We start from the raw sequence: 17,465 nt of genomic DNA, 5'->3' as shown, positions 1-17,465 counted from the left end.
TAGATAGAGAAGAAAGTATTCAGAAGATATCTGACCAGCTGACAACTTGCCTAGTCTCATCGACAGCTAATTTTATTATTCTTCATCAGTATTAGAACTCAGAACCATAACATGAAAGTTTCTGTCCTAAAATCTGTGAAAACTGGGACTATTAGTAAAGTTACTGCTTGGCCGTCATCTGCAACATGGTTGGATACTGCTGCAAGAAGCTAAATGAAGCTCAGTTTTCCTTTTGATCTCTGCCTCAAGGTGGTCTGAATATCCTCAATTCAACTACGATAACTAAGACTTAAGCTGCAAAGCAGGATATATGAATTACTTTTAAGCATCAAAACCAGCAATTAGATGCTATGTTCACAGCTTAGCAATTACTCACTCCCCCATGGACAGTACCTCTGCCCGTATCACTTAGTAACCTGGGCAATGTATGAGGCACACAGGTCTTGTGTGTCTGCACAAATAGTCTGCTGAACACATGGTGAAAACCATGCGTTTGCCTGCCAAGGTGCCTGTATCATACTCACCACAGTTGAGAGCAGTCTGGCCACCCATGCCCAGAATTAATCCATCGGGATGCTCTGCCTTGATGACCTCTGTCACAAACTGTGGAGTGATGGGGAGGAAGTAGACAGCATCAGCCTGCTTTAAGCCAGTCTCATTGGTCTGCACTGAAGCAATATTGGGATTCATGAGGACAATTTTCACATTTTCTTCCTGAAAAATGAAAATCTGCATTAAAACAAGGCATATTTGGAAAAAGAGCTAACAGGAGCAGCAGCAAGGAGAGATGGCATTTGACAAGCAATTCACCAACACCAGAATTCAGAAAGCCTGGTTCCTTATGCACTCTCCCATTAGGGATTTCTGGTAACTTGTACCAGGCTGAGCTAACGCCAATTCTTCACTTTGTGTCTCTGCCTGTTTGTAAAACTTGAGGGAATGGAGATTCCCATCTGATTCAGAAATTTGGTTGAAATTGTTTAACACATTTAGGAGTAACATAGGGGAGACAGGAACAAACTCCAGCATAATCATCTCTGTCTTCTGTTTGATATTGCACAAACTAGAAGACAAACTCTGCCTCTATATGCAAGACAAAGGTTAGCCAAAACTTCACACTGTTTTTTCTCTGTCACAGATGAGAAATTAAGATAGAGTGATAATAAAGTTTATCTATTTCCTGCTATACCAATGGGCTACAGACAGAAATTCACTACAGTTTGCTCAATAATAGAAAAGTCTGAGTCAGAGCTGGGCAGATCAACTCTCCTCGCTCTTGAAATATTAGTGTGTGATGAGGAAGCCAATGAGAAAGCCAACCAAGTTTTGCTAATAATGATGAGACCAGAATGTGGCCAAACTTAAAAAACACGTCAGCCACAAGCAGATAAAGAACAATGTATTACCGCTTTGTTGAAAAGGTGGACTGGGAATTGCAAAGGCTGTAGCCTCATTTTTACGGGAACTCATTCTAATCTCCATCAACTGCTTGTAAGGCAATAAACTTCTACAAACAAACAAACCATTTGCAAACAGTGCAAAAAAAAAAGGGGGGGGAGGGGGAAGAAATCTCTCGTCTCCTGTTAATTGTCCCTGTTCTCTCCCACCCATGCTCTGCAGCTTTCACCTGGCAGCCACTGACCAACCGCCTTCTCTCCTGCATGCAACTGTAAATCACTCTGCCAGAGGCAAGGTCAGGAAGTGCGAGCACTGCCGCTGGAATGGCTGATTAGCCTGCAGATCAGAGCAGCTGGCTGGTGGCCACGCAAAGGGAAAGGGCACTGTGGGAGGTCAAGCCAGGGAGATTTATCACAAAAAACCCCCACTTTCTTCCACAAACTGGAGCTGAGTTTGAAGGACGAAAGAGGAAAAAAAGGGAGAGAGATGCCTTCTTTCCAACTCAGCTCATTATCCACACTCACCAACTCTGGGATCCTCCACTCCGAACTTGTTCTTGTTTTCTTGATGACGTGGCCACTTTGAACGAGTAGCCAGCAATAGCAATACAAGACACAAGCAAAGCATATACAATACAAGATGTGTTATAACACTGGGACCAACCCAGGGCAACCCCAGATTATATTTAAGATTACTGTAATTGTTTTTTTCCTTCCCTGACTCCAGGGTCAGCACAGGAATACAACGGCCCTGACGTCAGAACAGCCTCAGAGCCGCTCACAATCATCACCTCATCTGAAGACAGCTGCTACATCGGCTCTGAATCTGTGAAACGGACCTCTACAAGCTCTCCTCCTTCTTCACATGAGATTAGACACGAACTAGGGGGCCTAGGTAACTATTACATTACCAGTAATAACACCATCATAGGAATACTGCTATGCTTCTGCACCTTCTCCTCGCATGAGCTTTTCCCCTAACACCCCTTCTAGGTGCTTTGCACTTCTGCAGCATGAAACAGCCAGCAAATTAGACCCCAAAACCCACCATGTGAGCGCACTATGCAGGATGCTTCAGCACAAGCATTGTTTTAAATGCATGCATTTCTCAGGCACGTACAGAGGTACGCATGCATTTTCATTTGCTTCAGAATAATACAGCTCTCCAGGCTTCAGAAAGGGAACATCAGAAACCGGGTAGTAAGTTTACCAGACAAAATTCATCCAAAGGAATGACTTTTCATTCATTCCTTTCAAGATTATGAATCTATGCTGGAAACAAAACTTGGTATGTATGAACTCTGAAAAGTTCATCCCATTTAAAATAAATACCATTCAGAAAAACTGCCTTAATAAGGGGTTCAAAATCTTTTGCATAACAGTCTTGACAGCAGCCAACCATTCAGCTGATGTTATTATTTGTCTACCTTGCAGTGTGTTGGCATACCACAAAAGTTTCAGTAATTTCAGCTCAGGTGTAGCTGACCATATTCCTCCTCTTCATTTCCATTCAATATGACAAGCCTGGAGTGACCAGTCACACATCACAAATAACAAACTGCCTGAAGACTGCAATGGAAACCTCAAAAATGTCTCCAGAAGGCAATTCTGAGTGGTTAACTCACATCACTCAACCAACAAATTCACGAACAAAAAATGTCTAACTTTCCCTCCAGGCATTTATTCTCACCAGCTTTCCTGCCCCAGTGATACTACAGTTGGATGATCAGAATTAGCTGGAGAAGGGAAAGTAAATTACAGGAGGTTAGTATTTTCAGAGTATCCTCTCACCTTCATGGCTTTCACAGCCTGGGATCCAGAGTAATCAAATTCCCCTGCCTGACCGATCGACAGACCCCCGGATCCCAGAATGAGAACTTTGGAGACCTAGAAGTGTCAAACAGCATGAAAAAATCAGTCCCATGGTAGTGGATGTTGAAATGAACAGAGACTGTGCAGCACTGAACAGCCTCAAATTACAAAACTTAAGTTCTGAAAAGAAGAAAAGTCACCTCCAAAGCCATTGCAGTTTTACTTCTCCCATATATCTCTGGTTAGAGAAACACATGACTTATGCATAGGGCATACAATAAACGTGTTAATTGTATCATGTGCTTATGAACAACCGTGCCTCACTTTGGCTGCCCACAAAGTCCAGCTGCCTTCTCAGATAGCAAAACTGTATGAAATTCAGCTCACGCTAGGAATTTCAGACTTATTTGCTAAGCAACAGAACATCAACATTATGCTGCTGGCACAAAATCTCATGGCCAGATTATCCCAGGGCACCTCATACACTGCTATGAAAGTACCTTTCTTGGGAGAACTACACAGAAAAATACATGAAACATCAGATCTTAAAACTTTCTCAAAGAAAAGGAAGTTAATAACACAAGAGACGTCTGATGACTCTGAGACAGGCAGCTGGCAGACCTTCTGCAAGGGAAGCCTCCTTTGACTTCCATGGTCAGCTTTTTGCGCCATTTTGTGCCGTGGGTTCAGTAGGAACTAACAAGCTCCTAGTCTCACTGACAGGCATGAATAATGAGTATCTGCACACTGACCTCCACTCTGGAAGCTGTCACTCCAGCTTTGGGAAGGACTGAGGAAATGGTAGTGCCTTTCCCTCTCTTAACCAATGAAATAAATGAATCAAACAGGAACTAGGAAAAACAAGCACATATATTTAATCGCCACAGTGGAACTAAATAAATACCAAGCAAAGAAGGAAAAAACAGGCCATTTGTGAGCTCAAGCTATCAACTCTGCTCTGCTGCCTTCAGAAGGTAGATGTACACCATCAGAGAAGAGAGGATCGTTATTTGAAATTTATTTAACAACTTTGACATATCTGACAAAGCTGCATTCAAGAAAGTGAGGTCATACCAGGAAGAAAACAGCTATCAATCACGTCCGTATGCTCTGTTTGTATATGGCTGGCAGTGTAATGAATGAGCATGCATTAAAAACTAAAATACTGAAGACCATACACTTAACTAGCTCAAGGGAACCATCTGGAATGGAGCCTGCTACAAAGCTGGGATCTGAACAGGTATATCTAAACATCAGTTGTGCTAAATCAGCGTTGTCCTTCCAGAGGAGTTCCCAGAGCAGCTGTGAGAAAAGTCTTCTCCAGCCAGGCCAGGCAGGGGAGGCAGAATGACCACCACCGGCATGCAGGCAGCTGCACGCAGTGGGACAGGCTCCTCCCCGACCCCACACTTGCAGAGCTTCTGTCCACATGGCCCCTGAAGCTGACTGCTGGGAATCACCTATGGAAGGAGTATGGATGGGTCCTGTAAGCCTAGCATGATAGGCACTACCTTATCAAACCCATCCCGGCAGTGGGAGTGCACAGACTTGGAAGAGACACAGCTGAGGGTTGTTTTCAGTTCTCTGGGATTCACTAGTCAATCAGATTGCTAGGAAACTTCTTGACATCAAGAGATTTACTTGGAGGTTTAATCAACATCATCAAATTAAGATTAAAATAAGCACTTCTATGTATTCTTCCATCTTCCTCTCTCAAGAAATGCTAAATAGTTTATTTATGTTCAGACATGCCTCCTCTGCCTTCCACATCCGCTGTTGCTGCTTAGTCATACTCTGTGACTACGCAACCAGTTGTTATAGAATTCGTGCGAAGTCACAGATGGGGGATTAAAATTTCATTTCACTTAGGAGAACCAGAGTGAAGAAGTGTGAATCCATTTACATAACTCTACAGTAATTATAAAATTTGAAAGTGGAACTAAAATGTATTAGAAAGTTAATGATTTTATTACGAAGCATCTGGCTAGTACTTTTTCCTGTTAAGATAAAATCCTTTTCCTTTTGCAATCACCCCAGGTACAAGAGATTTGAGCCTGATCCTGCAAAGGCTTAAGCACTTCAGTAACTTCCAACACACAAATAATCCCACCAGGACTCAAAGCATACACATCATATGAATGGAATCATTGAACCAAAGCACACAGAAGTCAATAGATGCCTTGCTGCTGATTGTAATTAGCTGCGGATCAAGCTAAGCAGACACAAGCCTATGCATGACTGGGCCCTCTGTTAGGACCCTGACATTTCCAAAACCAAGATTTAGGGCCATCGCCAACATAATGACTTGTCACTGTACCAGATACATATCTGCACTCCCTAGGCCATCTGAAAGCAAGCCCAAATCAACTCTCATACAATACCTCTGTGTCTCTTGGCCCAGGATTTGCGTCTGGGTAGAACTGTGCTGTGAAAATCGGTCTGGTCTCATGCATAATCCCCTGCAAGAATAAAAACAATTGTCTTGGACACCTCCTTGCAAGCAGGCAAGGGAACAGAAAGTCACATCTTACCCCTGTAAGCACTGAAGGCCAAAGGACTGGGATGTTTCTAGGGGCTGCCAAATTTACACCCGTTTCACTCCCAGTCTTCAAACAATGTCTTACCTGAGGAGTCACTGAGCCTCTTGCTCTTCTGCTAACACTCCAATGCCTGTATAACCCACTGAGCTGTGCGTGGACGAGAAGCAGAGTGGAGACATCACTTCCACTACAACAGCAAACACTACCAAGTTGTAAGCACTTAACAGAGCAGATAGACTAGTCTCCCTGCAGAGGTAATCCTGGACCAGGCAGCGAAGAAAAACATACATGGCAAGAAAAGATCACCTTGGACAAGGCTGTTACGGAATGAAAGGCTTTACCATCCTGATCTGGCTGGTTCTGTTACAGGAGAGATGGATTTGGGTCATGCTTTTTACTTCCGTAACTCACTTTAAATACTGACACAGGGCCTTACACATGATCTCTGCCCTAGCTCGTTTTCAGGCCTGTGATGAAGTGGGACCACTGCTCTGGATAAACAATAGCTATGAAGGACTTAAACTGAGTTTGGAGATAGTGCTTGTAGTTTCAGTTGGAGCCAGGAAAAACAGACTTCTCATTTGTGTGGCCTGATAGCACCAAGCAGCGTGGTCCACTGGGAGACCACCCTGTATCTGTCATTGCTTACGGCCCTCGATTCCGGATGGAAGTAGAGAAGTCCCTCAAGAGGGAACCCAGGAAAAAATAGTTCTGATACAACCTGCTTCCCTTAGGAATGGACAAAGGAGTCCCAACAACTCCTATAGAGCAACAGTGCCATCCAGAGCTGCAGGGTGGGAGAGGACAGGGATGAGAGATGAGCTACTGACCACAGCTGATCCATTATGGTATGAGTTTCTGCCCTCAGAGTAAAGAATGTCATCAGTCTGTCACATTTTTCCTGAATGCTCATGTTACTTCCAGTTACACACAAATACCTTTTAAAAATATTCACTCCATGCTTGTCAGTATTTGGAAACCTGTGTTGGCCCTGTCCAGCTGTGAGGGGTCGGGTCAGCCACAAGAAATGTTTTTTCTTTTTCAAACAGAGGAATGCAACAGACCGCACACGAGAGCCCTGTTTGTGCATCCCACGCTAAAACAACATTGCTCCTTGTCCCTCTCAATCTGTGAAGATTTAGGAGACTGATGCTGCTTTGGGGCTCACAGAAATGGTCCTTTAGCTCACATAAAAGAATGTCATCCTTCTAGATCCAGAAGACTCATGTCCAACCTTATCACCTGCTTTATGCAAAAGCACCATCACGCTTGTCTCCAACCTTCAGCTAAAGCAAACATGAAAGGCCTGGGGATGAAAGGGTTCAGTTTGTCAACACAGCTAAAACAAACTCATTTCAAAAATTGAACCAAACAGCTGTAAATTTTTTGTATTAATACCTTGTTTGGTAACATTTGTCTCTGTTTAGATACGTCTGTAAGGATAAAGAAAACAGCAACTGACAAACAAAACTTATTCTAAAACCATCAGCTGGAAATTACTGCTCCTCGATCCTGCAAAGTGTAGCCAGGATATGCCAGAACAGCACCGTTCAATCTGCCAGACTTGATGCGGGGCATTTATACAAAACAACGGAGAGGCATATTCCCATGGGGGAAATTGCTTTTGAAAATACCTTCTTTTCAATGATTTTCTGATAAATAACAAGACTTCACTGACTTGCACAACACTGGGCCTAATGGACAAGATTTCAAATGGGCAATTACAAAGCCCGAGATCTATCTCAATGTCTGTCTGACCTTGTCAAAACTGAGCTATGGGATATTGTTTTCCTTCCTATGCTTTTCCGTGTTCAGCTGTGAACCTCCAGAGGCCAGGCATTTTAAATTTCTTTTCCCCTACATGGATGTCACTTGACATTGGACCTCTACTTTAGATCCTGAAAGTTGTTCTCTAGAGGCAACTGCCTCTCTCCCTCATGACTTTAATCCTTGGAATTCTATTTACAATAACAGACCAAATTGGACTACAATAATATTCCTTTTCCGTGCTGGGCAACACAGAACCAACACAATAAAACAGTGACACAGGCTAGCACACCTGCGGCACAAGCCCTACAACAACAGTAACTGAATGAGCACCACTAATGGTAGGGAAATCACAGAAGTTAATAAGGCAGCTGCTCAAGGGAAATCATAAGGTCACTGTTGCAATCCTACACTTTGGGCTAGTATGGAGAACAGTGGTCATGGCTCACCCCCTTTTGGCCTGTAAGGCAGGGCCCCAAGTAAAGTAGACTGTCAGATCATCAAGTTTAGACCTGATAACTAAGTGTAATCTGACAGCAGGCTTCCAGGAGGTGAAATAAAGCGAGAGAGAGTCTTTGCTCACTAGAGGCTGCTATGTGCAGGTATCTGGAAAGCAGGTGCTCACCTCATTCGTTTGATCATTGGCATTCACAAAGAGAGGTTTCCAGCCAGGTGGGAGGGTAGAGCTGTCAATGGCATAACCGTGGTTCTGAGCAGTGATGACAGCCTGTCCATTCACTGCATTCAGGACAGGCTGGTTCTGTCCTCTGAAAGAGAAAGGATCAGAGAACAGGGGACGGAAGTGCCAGATGTGTCCAAATGTCCTGATTAGGAAGAGCTGATAACTGTGGGGCTATACATAGCAGCTCAATAGTAGCTGTTCAATGCTGGCAGCCAATCTCAAAATGATAAATCCTAGGAGAAACTTTGCTATCCTTCAGTTTGATGGGGATCAATTACATCAAATACTTTCAAAACACCCTCAAAAAAAGTAACGCATGACATGGCAGTTTAAATTAAAGGCAAGGAGAATGGCTGGAATGAAGAAGTAATGTTACTGACATGCTAGCTCCCGTTAAGGCAGTTCAGAAGCAAAGCACTGTTGCTCTGTGGCCTTTTGCAGTGCTGAGCTGGTCTATCTGGGCCCTGGGAAGCCGCACCTGTTGGCCATCTGCATCTTGTAGGAAGTAGCTCCGGCTGCTATTCCAGTGATTAGATTCCCCATGCTAATTCCAAACAAGGGCTCTGGGCGATTGCTCTCCAGGACCTAAAACAAAAGGGTTTTCAAGAGATACTGGAGTGTCTCTGTTCAGCAATTCCAGCATAAACCACGCTAGTTCCCTCACAGCAGCCATACAGACTTGGGAAAAAGCTGAATGCAAGGGTGGCAACAGTCTATAAAGGAAAGTTTCCTCTTCCCCTCTGCTTCAGAGGGAAGCCTCAGAGCACAGCTTGATATCTCAGTCTGCTCAAGGGGAATAAGCAATGACACTCTGCATTACAGCCATTTAGTGTGTGGCATTATTTCAAATGGGAGCACTGTGAAATCAGGGCTGTTCTTTCGTAAGGTCACAAAGGTCCTGAAAGAGGTACTTTAAGGCATCGGTAAGGTAATCGTGGTAATCACGTTTACTATGTATTGTTCACCAAGGTCTGTATAGCCTTATTGTAACTACTGGTCTGGAGACAACTCCCAGTGGCCCAAGATGAGGAATATCCCAGACAGCTGAAATGACTGAACGACATTTGGTCTGTAACATGTTAGTACAACCAACTGTTTAGATTTCAGGCACTTTGAAAAAAAGCAAATAAACACGAATAATTGGCCTATGGCTATTACACTGTACCTTTCTGACATTCTGAATCACCTCCTGGGCCTTCATGGGATCCCCTGGACCTCCAGAAATTATGAGCCCATCATACTCCATGCTGGTGAAATCATGGTCCCATGGAACCAAATGCACTTCTGCACCTCGCTAGGAAAAAAAAAAGGGAACAAGAAATGAGGGGAGGAGGGGAACAAATGAATTTGTGTCAGGAGGTTGTTCCCATGCTCTCATGTCCCAGAGGTTGAGTTTGGATTTCAGTCATCCCTTTGCCAGCAACAATAATGAGGCTTCTCTCCACTATCTGACCAGATTATTTTCACAAAACTGGTAAGCTTAGTATCTTTGAGCCACCTCAGTGTTTGTCAAGTTTGTCTGAAATTCAACAATGAGATCAAAACTTACTAATGGAATGCAAAATAAGTGTGTATGCACACATGTAAAATATGTTCACTTTTATACGGTGCATTCATCCTAACTGCTAAATTAGGGCTTCATAGCCTCGTTCTATGTCATACCAGAAATAATCCTGCACATCACAAATGGGACACATATACTAAAAAACGGAAGCAGGGAAACCCTGTACATCTAGAGAATGAGAGGACACGGCCTTCATTCCTCCTGTGTGGCTAGAGAAGTGAGGACTGTTACACCACTGTGCTAACAACAGGAAAAGATTTTCATAGAATCACAGAATTAAAGAATAACTTGGGATGGAGGGACATCAGGAGGTCATCTGGTCCAATCCCTGCTCAAAGTAGGGGTGATTTCAACTGTAGGGCAGGTTGCTGAGGGCATTGGTCAGTTGAGTTTTTAATATCTTCAAGGACAGACATTCCACAACTTCTCTGGGCCTGTTTCAGCCATTCACCACCCTCATTGCAAAGATTTTCCCCTCATTTATTTATTTTTTACAATGTTGGGTTGACCTTCCTTAGTTGTTCTTTAGAGAAGCTATGCCTTGTCTTTTTAAAGCTCATCTTCTAGGAATTCTTCTCATGGCTGAGAGGTTGCCGAGAGGACCTCCTCTTCCTTATCCCCTCAATAGAGGGCACCAAGTTCAGAGAACACCTCCTAGTCCATAAAAGTCATCCTAAAAATTGTACCTCATTTTAGGAGGGCAACTGCTACTAGAATGGATGTGTCCAGGTGGAAGGAAGGCTAGCGAGTACAGGCGAGGCTCTTACTAAAGCAAAACAAGAGATGAAGGACATAAAGCACTGACCTACCTTTACTAGCAGACGGATGATGTTGTGCTTCAACCCACAGTCGACAGCTACAACTTTAATTGGATTCCCTCTGCCATAAACCTTGACTTCCTATAAAAAGACAGACCATGCTGTAAACGACAGATCACGCCCTGCCCCCAAAACACAGGGAAGATGGGTAGCAGAATAACTTTTCACCAACATGCAGCAACTGGTACTTAACAATCAATTTACATGGAAACCCCCAGAAGTACTGCAGACATTAGCGCTTCCTTCGTTTTTTTGTGAAAGTAGAAGTTATAATGCTCTTTTATCTACTGTTGATTACAGCAGTAACAGCAATTCCTAAGAAATCACTCATTTCCATAGCTAATGACAAGCTTTCTTCCTGTGTTTCACCTCATTAGCAGTGAAGCAGCAAGTTCTCACAGATTACTGCAGCCCAAGAGAAACGCCAGATACATGGGGAGAGATTTTCAGCTGAAGTCATCCCGCTGATGCCAGTGGAGCAAGGCTACTTCACCCCAGCTATAGATCCATCACATCGAACACCACTCCAACCCTCCGGTCACAGTAAGACTAAAGCATAGCACAGCTGGAGATATCCTATGAGTGACCTCTGGTGCATCACAGCAGTACAGACCAGGTCAAGCACGTCACTCAGCATGACCTATGTTTGTACGGACCTGACAGTTTTACATATCAGACAACAATTCTCCTCTTCCAGATGCTGTTCCTTAACCCATTCCACAAAGTAAGTTGTCACCAGTCCCAAATCTGGACCATTATGTTTGTACACCCACCTATCTATTGGTCACAACCAGCATGGAAGAGAGTGAAGGGAGGTTTAGACTGGACATTAGGAAAAACTTCTTCACTGAAAGAGTGGTCAGGCCTTGGAACAGGCTGCCCAGGGAAGTGGTTGAGTCACCATCCCTGGAAGTATTTAAAAGACGTGTAGATGAGGCGCTTAGGGACATGGTTTAGGGGGCATGGTTTAGTGGGTTGATGGTTGGACTCGATGATCTTGGAGGTCTTTTCCAACCTTAATGATTCTATGATTCTATGGTTCTATGAAGTCAAACCACCATATGTTATATGGACCCTGATACTGCAACATGCAGACATACTGACATACTGACAGACAGCTGTAGCACTGAGGTAAGGTTATTTATGGACAGCTTCTTTCTGAAGCTTGCTGAATTATTTCACTTGTTACACAACAGCAGTTAGCACCAGGCTGGGATGTTATTCATCAATAAGCACATAAGGTAGCCTTCTTCCTCCTAAAAACAAACTCTGCGCTTACCTTCAGTTATGCTCAGCTTCTGAAAGCTGATATTGATAAGTGTACTTTATCATAAGTGGCTTTTCTCTTGTGCAATACACCACTGGAAAAAAAAAAAAAAAAATCTTTTTTTTAAACTAACTCACTCCCTTTTAATCAGCTTCCCTGGCATTCATATTTCACAGCTGGGCCCCTTTATGAAAAGACGCTAAAATCCATACCCAATATGCCTGGTGTGGGGTGATGAACTGAATCTTTTCATAGGAGGATTACGACCAGCCAGAAGGAAAGTTATCCCCGCTACAGGGAACTGAAGATGAAGTTTGTTAGCAGAATATTACAACTCCTACCTCTGTGTTATCCTAATTTTGTTCTTGTTTGAACTTTATCTTATCAAAGATTGAGATGAAGAGATTTTCAGGATACAAGAGCACGTTCCATGTGAGGACAGATCTGATCATCATCACGAATGACTTACTGGCATGTCAGGAGCAAGGGTGGAAAAGATGGGGTGCAAGAGGCCACCTCCGTTCACTACAAGGCTTCTAGCTGCAACATATGAACCCCCAATGGTCCCTAATCCACCTTTGAGGACATGACTCAGCACAGAGCCAGTAGTGTTACCACTGCTGTTGCGACTCCTGCTGTGTAACGCTGAAAGGAGATTTTTGTATCGGAACATATCTTGTAGTTCACGCTACATAATTATATGGCAAAAAAGTACCCCACAATCCCTTTTTGAGAATGAGTAGAATGGAAATCATATTGAAACTGGGTCTTGTTACATCACTCAAGGTTTCTGATATGAAGCCGTGCCTGACATCAAATATGACTGTATCTTCACAGTCACCAATACACAAGTGGATTCTACTTCCACAGTCCATGGTGGAACTGTATCACTGCAGAGGCATTGGATGGGTCTTCTACCTGCTGTCCTTCAGGCTTCAGGGAGGTGGGTTTCAAAAATCTCATGAAGATTAAGGCACTCAGTTCTCACAGAAACTAATTAGTGTCATGTGCCAGAGTCTCTTAAGAAAAACTCATCCTTCTTTTTAAAAGGGCTTTTGGAGACCCCTCAATTCCTCACAACATCCATACTTAAAAATCTGCAAAACATTATGAAGCAAAGATCTCCCTCAAAGATTCTCCTTGGCTGTTCTAATGGCCAGAGAGAGTTGTGGGACAAAACTGCTTTGAGGTACTTTAATTACCTCACTTTCAAAACTCCTCCCTGTCCAATCAACTAGGCTATTATTTGTTACAACATTTCCTTCAGCAGCAAGACTGGTTTTAGGTGTTGCTGTCTTCACAACCCTCCCCCCACTTCTCACACTTATTCCTCTGTACTGCAGAGCACTGACCCCTGCGCCTGGCCAAGAGTATGTCTAGACAGAAACCAGACTGGGAACTGGATCAGGGAACTGTTAAAATACATTCCTTCTAAAGTTAGCGGATTTCCCTCATCTGTTCACTGCACAGCCTATAAAAAACTGTCCCAGTCTGACAGGATGATGTGGGAAGGCTGCGAGCCAGCAGCCAGGGAGAATAGAAACTCCTGCTGGCAATAGTGCTGAGAACAAAAAGAGTACGTGGGGCTGTATGTGTGGATAGAAGTGACCTTTTAACTTCAAGTGGTTAAATACATCTCATCTGCTCTGGGACCCTGACCGTCACATGCACCAAAATAAATCTCCAACAAAAGTTCCTGCAAAATACTGGCAGTTTTCTACATTCCCTGCCCTGTATAGGAAATGTTAGCAAATAGAGTCTATACCACTAGCATCTGAAGAAGGCGGGGAAAACAAAAATAATAAAAAAATTAATCACTCCTAATGTACAATTGATAAGCAGATTCCTGATCTTACTGTATCCTGATTTACATGAAAATAGCTGTTTGGCAAAAGATGGATTATCATGTCCAGTAATTACCAACATTGAACAGCTTACTTCATTTTCAGCTTTATTTGTGATGTTGCTTTTTAAGCCTATAACATGAAGTTACAAACATAATGAGACCACCAAAGCTCCATTAATCTTATTATATCTCCCTTTTAGAAGCTATTTTCAGCATCTTTACAGTAATTCTGTCTTAGTAATTGCAGAGTTTAGCATCAGCAACCTTACCTATTTCTGAGTTACTGCTCAAAATGGCTCCACCTGCACCTTGCAATCATAGATCACAACCTCAATAAGCAACTGCCATCCTTCTGTGTCACAACAAGGCCGTGACTCAAAATACAGTGGAGGCATTGCCATGAGTCGGTGAGATCCCTGAAGGTGAGATTTGCAAGGCGGCCTGTGTATTCCAATGGCATCCCAGGTAACCAGTTACTACTATAAATCCAAGCCTGGATGGAGACTGCGCTTCAAATTCCCACTTGCTCACCAACCAGTCTGTTCAGGACTGCTTCTCACTCATGCCACTAACACCCCAGCTTGTGCGCAGAACAGTATACAAGCAACCATTTGCAGAGCTCTTCCACTGATCTTGAAGGAGCTGCAAACACCATAGTAAGCATGGAATTTGTAAAAGGGACTCATGCACTCAGTTCTCACTTCAGTCAATGGGATTAAGCACCCAAGGCACTCTTTATCCCACAATTAAATCCCCACAGGGTCCACAATTTAAGATGTTAGCCCTTGCATTGGTACAAGAACAGTTACTATTTTTAGTATGGGCCTGGTTTGCTATGTCCTCATGATTTGTAATGTTCTTCTCAGCTTGTGGTCGAATACAGTTTGCAGGCCCAGCTAACAGAGTACAAACTTAACTGCTGTTCCGTTTATATCTATAGAAAAAGCACCTAATACCAGTAATATTAGATCCAGGGGATTCCTAACTTAGTCTGGTTTTGAAATCTAGAAATATCTTCTAGAATCACCTTAACAAAGCTATGCCTAAACACAGATTATCAAATGTTATTGTGAGCTTTCCTGAAATTTATTTAAGGAAAGCAACCATTCTTTTTATTAATTCTTCTTATGTTTGAAAATGTCCACCATATACTAGGTATAACTGTATCCCCAATACTTCTCAGCCCTGTCTTTGTAACACACAATCCTCTGATCAGAGTACTGTTCAGGCTACATCCAGCGCAACACAGCTCATTTTACATCTTCAACACTGCACCTAAGGAGCCATGGGGATTCTACTAGGATGATGTTAAGATGACAGTCCTTCAAAGGTCTGGAAAGGTGTATGGCTTAGAAAAGGCCCCCAAATAGTTTGTTTAGAGAGACTGGACAATCCCCACAACAAATGGGGAGCAATTACTACCTGGAGTATACAGCTCTGGGACTACAGAAGCACTCACCTTTGTTGAAACTTCTGCAATTAAGTTTTGCTTATTTGGGTCTGCAAACTCCACAGGCTGACCTTCAAATTCAATCTTCCCAAGCACCGTGCCCTGTGGAAATACACCAGTAAACAACAAAGCATGAGCAAAGGAGAAGCTGTGAACACTGGGACAAGGTGCTGACAGGCACAGCAACTGGAACAGCTGTTTAGAGATGGTTTCTTGGCAGCTTATAAGCATTTCTAGCATCTTCAGAAGTTTATGAGCCTTTCTCGGTACCAAAAATCTGTTTAAAATCCTTCATTCAGGGGAGAGGCATTGTCAGCAGTAAAATTTTTTAATAGGCAGTTTGGCAAGCTGTCTAGTGACAGTAAAATGGGTTGCCTTCCAAGAGGATCAAAATTCAGATCCCCAAATAGCTGTTGTGTAGATCTGGGAGTAACCCAGACGCTTTTTGGTTTTGGAAACCCACTGTGAGGTCTCCAGCCACCTCCTGTGGATAGCTACAAGGCAGCAGAGCTGGTGTAAGGCAAAGCTATGTAGGAGGCAGGTCAGCACAGCTGTTTTCTGAATAAGCTGTTTTAAAAAAAAAAAAAAAAAAAAATCATCTCCAGCAAGCTCTACTCTTTATTGCTGTTACCACCCCATAGAAGCTAGGACACTCTTGCTCTGCCAGCAGCATATCCTTCTCCACCTTCTGCTCATTAAAGTTCTCAGTGGAAAAATGCCTGGTTTGGCTTTGCCCTACTGCTGGAATAAGTGAGATTAACCTAGGGTTAACCTCTTCTCAGCATGGGGACAGGGTGTGCAATACAGAACTTTTCAAGGGTGGAAGGGGAAAGTAAAACAGAGGAAGTCAATGTTTTGCTGTAACTTTTAACACATAACACTTTCATAATAAAACATGTTAAACTCAGCTCGCCCTGTGGATATCACATTAGCATACACACCGGGATTGCTCACTGGGTTTAGCGATACTTCCATGGTTGGACATACTTGAAGTATCCTTACCATTTTCCTAGGGCAAGAAAGAGCCAGCATCTTGCATTGCCATGCGCACTACTAAGGGTAAGTTTTAAAGACAGAGTTTTGCTCTTAACCGACATCCTATCTCATCTTGAGTAGCACCTTACACCAAAAGCTACTCCAGGCTGCTTCACATGGAGCAGAGCTGAAAAGGTCAGCATCATCTTAAACAAGTCAGGTTCTTGGGAACCAGAGAAACTGCTGAGTGCCACCATGCAGTCAGTCCCACAAACGCTGATGACAAAGCCCTAAAGCCGTTGTTCTCAAACAGGAACCCTGTGTCTTACCTTGCTCCCAGATTATTCAGCCAAATTGTGCCCTGCATTTACCTTTAGAGTCCAATTTAACCAGTCACTGCTCATTTCTGCATTTATCACAACGAAGCCCTGTTCTCACCCCCAATTTATAAACAGATATGGAGTAAAATACTAAGCTGGTTTTTTCAACCTGAGAAGACTGGGAGAAAAGGTTACATTATGCACTATTTTAAAAGCCATAAACCAATACCACTCAGAGTCCCAGTATAACGGGCATTACTACCATACACTGCTAAGTTACAAGATAAACATTGAAAGTGTATTTACTTTGGATGAAAGGAACGCTGATCCATTAAACAGTATGTCTCAAGAAAGTAGAAAACGTGTTGCCATTTTCTATTGTATTAAACTGCACTTGTCTGCTGTCAGTAAGAGCAGCGTAACGGCCTATCTTCCCATAAGAATTCATTTCTACAAATATTTCTCTATTCAAGCTGGGTCGTTCATATTTTGCTCTGTAGAATGAAAGGCAGTGTGGGCTTGCACTGCAGACTGCAAATTGATCACCTAAAGAAAAGAGCAGCTTCAAATAATCCGTTACAAAAGAAGAGCCTCCAAGGCACATTTACATTCAGACTGGCTTTGATCACTGTTTTAGCCAGCATGAAGTGTACCTTAACATCACTCTCCATTCGGTAACATAATCCTGCTCATGCCCTTCAATTGTCAGCTCTTGGAAACCAGGGAAAAGTAATGACTATTAAAAATAATAACAGGCTTCAGCCAAAGAAAAGCAGCCTGAGTTAGGAATCCGACTCAGGTTATTGTAGGCATTCCTTTGTCTCTGAGGAGCAGGAGAATTTCCGTTGACCAAAGGTGGTGCTGGCTGTGAACTAATAACCACAATATCTCAGAATTGTTGCTCTCTCTGTTACTATCTGAGGCAACACATAGTTGACACTACTACCTGTTGTAGTACATTAGTCTGACACAGCTACCTGAGGCCTTTCATTTGCATCAGCTTGTGCTGGTTCACTTACGTAGAACA

The 17,465-nt window shown here is 43.1% G+C and overlaps 1 protein-coding gene across 1 annotated transcript in view; it reads right to left on the bottom strand.

Annotated features, from left to right (window-relative positions):
• The window catches only part of CPS1 (carbamoyl-phosphate synthase 1, mitochondrial), a 92,324-nt gene that overhangs the window by 59,852 nt on the left and 15,007 nt on the right, over nt 1-17,465 (bottom strand). Inside the window, exons 6-14 of the mRNA XM_009575904.1 lie at nt 15,153-15,245; nt 10,572-10,661; nt 9,364-9,492; nt 8,677-8,783; nt 8,142-8,283; nt 5,591-5,668; nt 3,962-4,060; nt 3,189-3,284; nt 525-714 (exon numbers count right to left, since the gene is read on the bottom strand). Of these exons, the coding sequence (XP_009574199.1) occupies nt 525-714; nt 3,189-3,284; nt 3,962-4,060; nt 5,591-5,668; nt 8,142-8,283; nt 8,677-8,783; nt 9,364-9,492; nt 10,572-10,661; nt 15,153-15,245 (1,024 nt within the window). The remainder of the gene's footprint in view (nt 1-524; nt 715-3,188; nt 3,285-3,961; nt 4,061-5,590; nt 5,669-8,141; nt 8,284-8,676; nt 8,784-9,363; nt 9,493-10,571; nt 10,662-15,152; nt 15,246-17,465) is intronic.

The sequence above is a fragment of the Fulmarus glacialis genome, unplaced genomic scaffold, assembly GCF_000690835.1.
Source record: "Fulmarus glacialis isolate BGI_N327 unplaced genomic scaffold, ASM69083v1 scaffold5800, whole genome shotgun sequence".
In the NCBI taxonomy this organism is placed as follows: Eukaryota; Metazoa; Chordata; class Aves; order Procellariiformes; family Procellariidae; genus Fulmarus; species Fulmarus glacialis.
Note: the sequence above shows the minus strand (reverse complement) of the source record. Positions and strands in the feature narration are given on the sequence as shown.